The sequence below is a fragment of the Ceratina calcarata genome, unplaced genomic scaffold (assembly GCF_001652005.2).
Source record: "Ceratina calcarata isolate Rehan_Ccalc_2016 unplaced genomic scaffold, ASM165200v1 scaffold59, whole genome shotgun sequence".
Taxonomy (NCBI): Eukaryota; Metazoa; Arthropoda; class Insecta; order Hymenoptera; family Apidae; genus Ceratina; species Ceratina calcarata.
Window position 1 is genome coordinate 72,405 of NW_017177130.1, and position 10,575 is coordinate 82,979.

The 10,575-nt window shown below is 36.9% G+C and overlaps 3 protein-coding genes across 4 annotated transcripts; 2 read left to right on the plus strand and 1 right to left on the minus strand.

Annotated features, from left to right (window-relative positions):
- Positions 1–20: 20 nt before the first annotated feature.
- Dhps (Deoxyhypusine synthase) lies at positions 21–2,256 on the minus strand. Its single transcript, XM_018032785.2, has 8 exons — positions 2,152–2,256; positions 1,489–1,695; positions 1,139–1,413; positions 846–1,064; positions 584–776; positions 401–504; positions 209–334; positions 21–150 (listed from the first exon to the last, which is right to left on the minus strand). Exons 2-8 carry the CDS (start codon positions 1,592–1,594, stop codon positions 52–54), a joined length of 1,122 nt encoding a protein of 373 aa, XP_017888274.1. The 5' UTR covers positions 1,595–1,695; positions 2,152–2,256; the 3' UTR covers positions 21–51.
- On the plus strand, positions 2,237–4,214 carry LOC108629866 (protein regulator of cytokinesis 1-like). The gene has a single exon (XM_018032784.2). It carries the CDS (start codon positions 2,258–2,260, stop codon positions 4,190–4,192), a length of 1,935 nt encoding a protein of 644 aa, XP_017888273.1. The 5' UTR covers positions 2,237–2,257; the 3' UTR covers positions 4,193–4,214.
- A 485-nt stretch (positions 4,215–4,699) lies between these two features.
- mle (dosage compensation regulator mle) lies at positions 4,700–10,546 on the plus strand. 2 transcript variants are annotated; one of them, XM_018032787.2, is made up of 9 exons: positions 4,700–5,124; positions 5,196–5,700; positions 6,134–6,180; positions 6,262–6,497; positions 6,605–8,246; positions 8,338–8,705; positions 8,775–9,044; positions 9,332–9,577; positions 9,653–10,546. In XM_018032787.2, exons 1-9 carry the CDS (start codon positions 5,046–5,048, stop codon positions 9,974–9,976), a joined length of 3,717 nt encoding a protein of 1,238 aa, XP_017888276.1. In that variant the 5' UTR covers positions 4,700–5,045; the 3' UTR covers positions 9,977–10,546. The 2 variants fall into 2 exon arrangements, with proteins under 2 accessions (XP_017888276.1, XP_017888277.1); XM_018032788.2 differs by lacking the exons at positions 4,700–5,124; positions 5,196–5,700 and adding an exon at positions 5,734–6,043.
- The last annotated feature ends 29 nt before the right edge of the window (positions 10,547–10,575 follow it).

Consider the following 10,575-nt stretch of genomic DNA (forward strand, 5'->3'; position numbering starts at 1 on the left):
GATCAAGAATATAAAAGATATTTTTCATTATCATACTTTTATTAAATTGTTTTAAACGTCTGATACAGTTTTTTCTTTTGTGGAATGATAATATCGTGCAAACGTTTCTCCTACGAGCAGTGGAAATACCAGAGATGCTTCTGCATGAATCTGTAATGATAATCAGATGATGTCAATTTGGAAGTTAACTTCAGTGAGATATTCTTACTTTGACTGGGTCTGCATCCATCCGAATTTTACCCCATGAAACAGCTTCATCTGGACGGGCACCGCTGTCACTTCCATCAAACTCTGACGCTGTGTTCATAAATACAGCATAATCAGCACCATTTCTCTAGAATAAATGATTTCCATGTAGTTCATCTTTTACACTTCTCTCGTTTACACGTTTCTTTATTACCATAAGATTTGCATTGCAAATGTGATGTTTTATTACGCCACCTCCAATAATAATAATACCAGTTTTTACCGCCTTCATGGCAATCGTGTTTAGTCGCCTAAGATCTGAACAACGAGGAACACTATTATTGTCATATTTTAATTTATAGCAAACTTGGGAATCATTCGGTAAAGAAATCAAAACCTGAAACTATATCAATGACCAAGCCTGGATTCCTAAACGAATGAAAGTACATCATATCACCGAGGCTGCCGTCAGTTAAAGCAGGACTAAACACTGGTATTTTATTTTTTGCTGCCCAGTAATAAATTGATTCTTCATTATTAATTTCCTCGCCAAGTCTCGCAATCACTTTCGATGGTGTCCAAAGTGTGCCCTAAAATGGTATACTTTCGAAATACTTGAAAGTAGAAAATCTGAATAATTTCATCTTCTTGTATCATACTTTCTCCTTTTGCTCGGTTAACAACGCATCTAATCTAGGCATAACCCAGTCTTCGAACAGGCAATAATTATTGTTTGGCACTAATAAATTTCCTATTCTATTGATACCGTGTTTTCTAAGATTTTTCCCTTCTAAGTGAAAGTCTCCTATATACGTCGGTGCTAAACATTTTATCAAATCTTCTTCTACACCACCTGCAGTAGTGACAATGCAGTCAACCTGGAAAATAAAATTGTTTGGTATATGTAAACTTGAACTGTTGATGAAATCAAAATCAATATTGTCAAACTGACCATTTTGTGTTGTACAAGAAACCTTATAGTATCTCTGATACCACATGAAGCCATGTTAGATGTATACCCTAAAAATATTGTACAAGAAGATTTCCTTTTTATAAAATCATCTTCCTCCAAGTTATCAATTTGATCATTGTTCAGAGGAACGTCTCTAGCATCTAACATTTTGTTGATCTCTTGTACTGCAAGTCCGAAGTTTCTTGCTTGGAATCCTGAGTTTTTATACGACTTAAACAAAGCATGATAATCAACTCCCTTATTCCAGTCGTATCCTGAAATGTAATAATTCGATTATGCACTTAATAATTGGCTATCTTAAAGCCTAAATTCATTGAGGGATTACGTACCTCTCACAACAGGTGTTCCTGGCGGAATGGGAGAACTGTGTAATAACACAGCATTTTTAACAAGTTCCGGGATTGAATCCTGCAAACTTGGTTCACTGACATTCATATTCTATGTCAAGTTTACTATATTTCCAATTTCTATTATTTGTATTTTTTTTCTTTACGGAGGTCTTCTCATGGGTGCAACACAGTGTTTACAAACATAACCTAATACATATTAAAAAGTACATACACTGTTGATGTTGATACTACGATTTGAATTACAAAAAGTACATTATCGCACGCATTTTCTTCAATAATTTATTATTACGCTGTCTAATATGTATCCCAATATAAATATATTTCCACGGTGCTTATGAAGAACTCTGTATCTTCGTGACAATGCCAAAAAAATGAATTATTATTTTAATTAATGAACAATATATGTCAGGAAATATAATTTATTATAACAAAACTGAATTTATATCGACCAATCAGAATGTAGTTTCAAAAATACGTAGTTTGTATTTCGACCGCTTTAACAGGTGAGTTGGTGACTCACTAGGGCTCACTAGTTCACCAGTGATGAGTGGCGTTAGTGTAGAATATGAATTCAAAAGAACAACGGTTAATCTGATCGTGTCCCGACAAGACAAGAAAAGATCGTTTTACTGAAATACTTACATCCGCGTTCGTCTTCGTCTCGTGGATGTCCAAGAAAATTTAACCCAAGTTCGGGAAAGTTATCGTTTATCGTTGAATACCGTTTATCACGTTAAACCGTTTAATAATGGCTTGTAAAAATAAGCGTGAACCAGTTGTAGAGGAGATTACTCTGAGAGTTCGAACTGCTTTATCTCAAATGGAGACGATATGGGAAGAAATAGGTGTGAGCGAGGAAGGACGATTAGCTTACCTAAGCCAAGTGTCCGAATATATAAATGACTTGCTTCAGGATATGGTGTCTGAGACAGAGTCAAAAAAAGAAACAATTTTAAACAACGTTAAAAGTTTCTTGGATGAGATTGCAGTATTGTCAAAAGAATTGAGAACAGACGTCGCAATCAGCGGATATGAACATTTACCACTAAAAGAAATAGAAGTAGTGCTGAGCACTGATCTAAAAAAATTACAAAGCTGTAAGGAACAGCGGATGACACAGTTGAAGGAGTTTCTTAATAAGGAAAGAGCTCTCTGTAAAGCATTAGGGGTACAGCCGATTAATATTGAGGAGAAAGTACCCTCGGAAGAAGAATTGAACAGTTTCAAACTTTATCTTGAGAAACAGGAGAGCGAAAAGAATCGCTTAGAATCTATTTTCAAAGAAACGCGTAGGGCGATTGTTAAAATGATGGACGACCTAGGAAAGACTCCAACCACCAGCTTCGAGAATCTGGTATGCAAAGACAGTGAAAATTTTGTTCTTAATTCTAATAATATGACCAAATTAAGGGAGTTCAGGGACCAACTGAAACAACAGGTGGATTCGGCAAAGGAATATGTCGAAGATATTAAGCAGCAATTACTAGGTTTATGGAAATACCTCGATGAACCTAAACATGTTTATGAATCGTTCTTGAACAGTTACGTAGGTTACAGTCTAGCAACTGTGAACGCACTGACTGCAGAACTGGATAGGTGCAAAGAGAAAAGGAGAGAGAATGTTGCTAAATACGTATCGCAAGTAAGGTCTGAGTTGGTCAAGCTATGGGATTTGTGTAAATTCAGTGAAGAACAGAGGCGACGATTCGTTCATTTTCATTCGCATACGTACACGGATGATCTTTTGACGCTGCACGAACTCGAACTGAAACGAATGCAAGATTTCTATGAAGCAAGCAAACCCATATTCGACTGTCTGCAAGAGCGTGAGAATCTATGGTCGAAAATGAGAGAGCTACGGCAACGTGCAACAAATCCTGATCGCTTTTACAATCGAGGCGGTCAGTTATTAATGGAGGAAAAAGAGCGTAAGAAAATACAGAAAAAATTACCGAAAATTGAAGATGATCTAAGGGCCTTGATAAATGATTATGAAACTGTTCACGGCGAGGTATTTACCATAAACGGGATGTCTGTGAACGAGCTCATACAAGAATCCTGGGAGAATTTCAACGAAGAAAAGGAAACAATTAAAAAAGCCAGGAAAGAGGCGAAAGACAAATCGGTGAAGAAAACAACATTGAGTGCCTCTAAAAAGCCTGCCTTAAGCTCGTCCAAGAAACCTCAAGTTTCATTAATCAGTCGCCGGAATATATCAACGTTCAATCCTTCCAAGAGGAAGCTGTTATTCAGTCCATCTCCAAATACCTCCAATTCAAAACGCAGGAACGTAACGGTGACCGCGTCTAGGATCAAAAGAAGTGGCAAATTTCTTAGGACACCGATTGATAAACCGAAAAGCAGTAACAAAACAGGTAAAAAGGACACTTCGCAGAAGGAGAATTCTGTGTCAGACACGACTTACAATCATTTTAAAGAACATTTAGAAGACAGGGGAGAACTGCGTAGCTCTTTGCTGCCGAGTCGACTACTGGCAACCGCAAGCACGTCCGTGAAGACGCCGGTACGAACACCTGTTAAACCTTTACGAAAGAATTTAACGCCAATGTTGACAACCCCAAAATTATCAGAGTCGAGATTACAGAAATCACCTCGTACACCTAGAACAGGACAATCATCTCGGCTTGCTCCTGTATCCACACCATTACCCATCATTTTTTAAACTAGTATAAAAGTCGTCATCATTTTTTTTACACTTATGACTAACAACGTCCTTTTTAAGTACAAATTTTTTAATTTTAACATCAGACGATAGAAGCATAGAAGATATTATCTTATTTAAGCGTGATATATTACGTACAACGATAGGCTTTAATGTATATAAACTGCAATTACTCTGCACATGTATATGAATTAGTTAATTCTTGTAACACTGTAAATAAGTTATTGTTTTTCTAAATTATTTATAGTATTGTAGTTATAACATTTTAGTTTTCGATTTACTTGTTAGGTATTACATTCAATGATTATATATCGGGAATAACAAAGTATACAGAAATCGTAACACAAGCACTTGATTTTATAACATTACTTATATTACATATTTTACGATAGGAACTTGTATATTTTACGTGAGTAACTGTGCTTAAATAAATTAACATACTTTCTAAACTGCCGGCATGTATATTTTTGTATTAACACTATGAATTAAAATAAATTGCGGGTATGTTTATGAAAAAATGTATACAATGATTCATTATTGTTCGTATCTATATGTATAAATCGATTATTTTTATTCTTCAAATTACGTGTAAAAAGACTCAAGGGATTCCGGACCTATATAGTATGTACGCATACAAAGGAAATATGGCATCTTCTCGCTCTCTCTCTATCTCTAATCTTTTTCACGCGTCGCTACCATAGTCGGGTCGGAATCGGAAGTTGGAACGGTTGGAACTTGAAGTTGGAACTACCTTTGTCCGACGCAGACAGAGGTTTCGTTTCGAGTAGGTTATACCGAATTTCATTAAACAAACAATTGTAATTTCGTAGTCTTTTATCATTGAACATTAAAAATGGGTGATATGAAATCATTTTTTCACCAATGGTGTGCAAAAAATAGCAAGGAACCACAGTTTGACGTTAGGCCTACAGGTATTATTCAATTTTAATAACCTGGATTCTTAGTTACGATTCAAAGGGTTTATAAATGAAATTGTTTACAGGTCCAAAACACAGACAACGATTTCTTTGTGAATTGACTGTAGATGGATATGATTATGTGGGTGCAGGAAATTCGACGAACAAGAAAGACGCCCAGGGAAATGCGGCCAGAGATTTTGTCAATTACTTAGTTCGTATTGGGCTTGTGAATTCAAATGATATCCCAAAAGATTCTGGAACCTCCTTGCAACCTACTATGTTACCTATTAAAGAAGACATAGATTCCCCTACTTTGCCAGTAAAATCTGTGTTTCAAGACGGGATGGGTCCTAATGATATAGGGGAGGCATATAGACCTTTTAATAAATTTGGTCAAGACAATTACACTTATATGGATAGAATAGCGGAACAGAAAAAGGTCGAGGATGCAGAAGACGTCGATGTGAATTCTGGAATTCATGGCAACTGGACGATAGAAAATGCTAAATCGAAACTTCATCAATTTATGCAGACTAACAAACTTAATGCCGATTACAAGTATACTCCACTTGGTCCAGATCATACGAGGTATGGACTGCTTCAAGTGTAGCTGTGTTTCCATACATTTTGCACTGGATCAGATGCCACTGTAATAATTAATTCTCAAGTGTGTTAAGACTTGTTACAAAAGACGATGTGAAACAAATTGCTGTATCATTTGAAATTTGGCAAGGCCATTTTAGAGTACACTATTCACTTAACGCTGGCACAAAAGGAGAGAAATATTTTCTCTTATGCACAGATGAATCTGCTGTTCTCTTCAGTGATTGCACCAGAACTCTCATTGAATTGGTACAATAAGAGTTCCGGTGCGATCGCTAGATAAGTTTATTACGTTGTACTCCAATGTGGTCTTGAATATTTTCAAATGGTAAGTTGAATGCGTGTCACGAAGATTTTATTCGATTTATGTTGTGTATTGAAATATATGTGAGATATTGATGAAGAAATTATTTCCTAGGAGTTTTATCGCTGAGATGACAATCTATGTGAAACAACTTGGAAGAAGTACGTCCTTAAATTATTCATATATATGTTTAGAAGAATTTGCATTTATTTATTTTAGTGAAAGAAACGAACGAATTTCAGATGTTACTGGTCGTGAAACCGGCTCGAATAAACAAACTGCGTCAAAAAGTTGTGCTTTGTCTCTTGTCAGACAATTATACCACCTCGGCGTTATTGAGGCGTTCAGCGGAACTTTAAAGAAAAATAAAGAAGCAGAACAATTAAAGCCATATCCAGTCAGGATTTCGCCAGACTTAGTATGTCAAATACGCGAAGTCCTATCAAGTTTGAATATACAGCCTGTCTCAGTGAATCAGGTAATTTCCTTATTAATACTTATTAATAATGACATTATAAATTTATATTTTCTTGGTTCTTTTAAGAGTATAAAAAATAATTTTCTTAATATTCATTTACAACGCAGCCACACCCTCATGGGGAGATGAGTGATCAATCTACTGGCGCTATTTCATTATTAACGAATCAAGTGCTCGATGATTTCATTTCATCAGTGCCACAACCCGCCGGAGTGGTCAGCTGGTCTCCACCGCAACAAAATTGGGATCCATGGGCCGGTTGTAATATAGACGAGGGACCATTGGCTTTAATGACGTTAGACAAACTGTCAGAGGAACTGCAAAACGAGCAACGAGAGAGATTGCAGCAAGATGGAGGCCTTCAAATGAGTATTAAGGACAGATCCAGATTACCAGTCTTTTCAATAAGGAATGAAATAATGAGGGCCATCAATGACAATCCTGTGATCATTATCCGCGGAAACACAGGCTGCGGCAAGACGACTCAAGTGTGTCAATTTATTTTGGATGATTACATTGCATCGGGTCAAGGAGCGTATTGTAGTATCGCAATTACACAGCCGAGGAGAATATCTGCTGTGTATGTAGCTGATCGAGTTGCTGCAGAAAGGTGCGAGAATTTGGGACAGACTGTCGGTTATTCAGTAAGATTTGAATCTTGTTTGCCGAAACCATATGGCAGCATAATGTTCTGCACCGTCGGCGTGCTTTTAAGGAAATTAGAAAGTGGTTTGAGAGGTGTATCTCACGTGATCGTCGATGAAATTCACGAACGAGACGTGAATTCTGATTTCATTATGGTCGTACTTCGCGATATGATTCACGTGTATCCGGATCTACGGATCATTCTGATGTCGGCTACGATCGATACAACGTTATTTAGCAATTATTTCAACAACTGCCCGGTGATAGAAATACCTGGCAGGGCTTATCCGGTGCAAGAATATTTCTTGGAGGATTGTATAGAGTTAACGCATTTTGTACCGCCCACGGAATCCAGAAAGCGAAAGAATCGAGACGCGGACGATCTGCCGACGGACGGTGAACCGGAAGAGAACTTAAATAAAATTATCAGTAGCAATTATTCTGTTTCCACGAAAAATGTTATGGCGCAACTTACCGAAAAGGAAATAAGCTTCGAGCTCATAGAAGCTCTGTTGAAGTATATCAAAGATCAAGGTATACCAGGAGCCGTGCTGATCTTCTTACCAGGCTGGAATTTGATATCTGCATTAATGAGACACTTGCAACAACATTCCGTTTACGGAGGATCGGGTTACGTGATTCTACCATTGCACTCACAGTTACCTAGAGAAGATCAACGTAAAGTATTCGATTCTGTTCCACCGGGAATCACGAAAATTATTCTAGCAACAAATATCGCTGAGACTTCGATTACAATTAATGACGTCGTTTACGTAATTGATTCGTGCAAATCTAAAATGAAGCTTTTCACTTCTCACAATAACATGACGAACTATGCTACTGTTTGGGCTAGTAAAACGAATTTGGAGCAGAGGAAGGGTCGTGCAGGTCGCGTTCGACCAGGATTCTGTTTTCACTTATGCTCCAGAGCACGATTCAACAAAATGGATGAACACATGACGGCGGAAATGTTTAGAACACCTTTACACGAATTGGCGTTGAGTATTAAATTACTGAAACTGGGTAGTATCGGCAAATTCTTGTCGAAAGCTATTGAGCCGCCGCCGATAGATGCTGTGATCGAAGCGGAAGTAATATTACGTGGTACGTCGTTCATTAAATGATAAACAGGCTTTTGTCATCAGTATGTTTTCTTTTTTGTCGTAACAGTAATTATTAAACTACTTCGTTTCAGAAATGAAATGTTTAGACGAAAACGATGAGTTGACGCCCCTTGGCAGGATATTGGCACGATTACCAATAGAGCCGCGGTTGGGCAAGATGATGATCCTAGGTTGCATATTCCGTGTTGGCGATGCACTTTCTACAATGGCTGCGAATAGTACAACATTTCCAGAGGTGTATAACATGGGCCCTGACACAAGACGATTGTCTGTACAACAGAAATGGTTTGCCGGCGCGAGGTACAGTGATCACGTAGCGATGCTACATGTTTTTCAAGCATGGGAGGAAGCCAGAGCCGGTGGCGAATACGCAGAGCAAATGTTCTGCGATTCCAAAGGTCTGAGCATGCCCACATTAAGAATGACATGGGATGCTAAGGTAAATTTAAACATTTGTTACTTTTAACATTTTTCGCCAATTTATTGTTAACCGATGTCTTTTTTATAGAATCAATTACATACGCTTTTACAAAGTGCTGGATTTCCGCAAGAGACTTTATGCCCTACACCATTAAATTATCAAGCTGGTGCGGACGTCCGTCTTGATACAATAACTGCATTATTGTGTATGGGCCTTTATCCAAATGTTTGTTATCACAAAGAAAAAAGGAAAGTTCTTACAACCGAGTCTAAAGCTGCTCTGATTCATAAAACGTCAGTAAACTGTAGCAACTATGAGCAGAATTTCCCATTTCCGTTCTTCGTATTTGGAGAAAAGGTATGATCGCTTAAGTGAAGCTTTGAACTATTGTAATTAATTTCATATCCTTAGACTGCAGATTTTTGTGCAAATTAAATATTTTTAATACCAATTTGAAAAATAAAATCTGGATTCATTCTACTATTCAAAAATAACGATGTATATTATGTTATAATTTTTGATACTCTATTCAATTTTGGAGGTTTACATGCTTTGTGTTTTCTGTACATCTAATTCTTCTATATAGATGTATGAAATCCGCAATTATCTCAATATTATTATACTCATTTATGTATTCTTTACAGATCCGTACAAGAGCAATATCATGTAAACAAATGACCATGGTATCACCCATTCATCTACTATTGTTCGGCTCTCGGAAGGTTGAATATGTTGACAACGTAGTGAAACTAGACAATTGGATTAATTTAGACATGGATCCGAATCACGCAGCGGCGATAGTAGCTTTACGTCCGTCGTTAGAGAGTTTAGTTGTAAGGGCTTCGACAGAACCTGATACTATTTTAGAATTGTCTCCCAACGATGAGAAAGTACTACCCTCTATCTATGGTTCCTTAGTATAAAATTATGATTTCTGAAATTAACTTATTTCTATTTGCTTTCAGGTATTGAGCGTGATCAGAGCATTATGTGGAATGAACGCCTGTCGTTATGAACTGGACCAGATCACAGGTGGTGGGTTTCAGTCGCGAAGGCCACCGAGGGAACATTCAAGAGGTTTTTATTCGAACTCCATGAGTCCTTCAAAGATGATGCGAGGATCTAATTATCGAGAGGCTCCTCAAAGAGAGCCTGGAAGTAGTGGCTATTTTACACCACACTCCTCTAGCGAGTATAATGGCGGTGCTAACCGAGGGTATGGAGTGGCTAATTCGTATAGACGAGGTGGAAATTGGAATAGAGGAAGACCACCACGTGGTCGTTATTAATTACAGTTTCAAATTAATATAATTTCGTTGTACTAACGTGCAACTGGGATCTTTCTGCAGAATGCATTGTTTTCTAATTTTTGTAGTCTTATAAGACTTTTTTGATTAATTCACCTTTACATCGATTCTCTTGAAATATTTGTTATTTTAGATTCTATAATTTATGTTATCCAAACTGAAAATTTAAAATAAGATTCTTACAAGTATTACAGTTTGGAAATTAGTATTACCACCGAGACGTATAGTCGAAATGGATATTAAGTTGACACATTTTAACATACTTTTTTATGGGATGCGAGAAGATTTAGTTTACTATGTCATGTGTAAAAACGGAGCGTAATATGCGAAGAACGCATATGCATACGAACTCTTAAAATTTTCTACCATTGTTGTCGAAAAAGCGCTTCAGAAACCAATAATGTATAGAGATTATGATGACTGTGAAATATATATTATATCGACGTAATGCACGTTTATTTATTACTTCTACGATGTATTTTCCCTCAAGATCTTTTAATTTTTGATGTATTAACATTATTCCTACGAATAAAGTCAGTTGTTTAAATCTTTTACTTTTTTTATTACTGAATTAATTAATT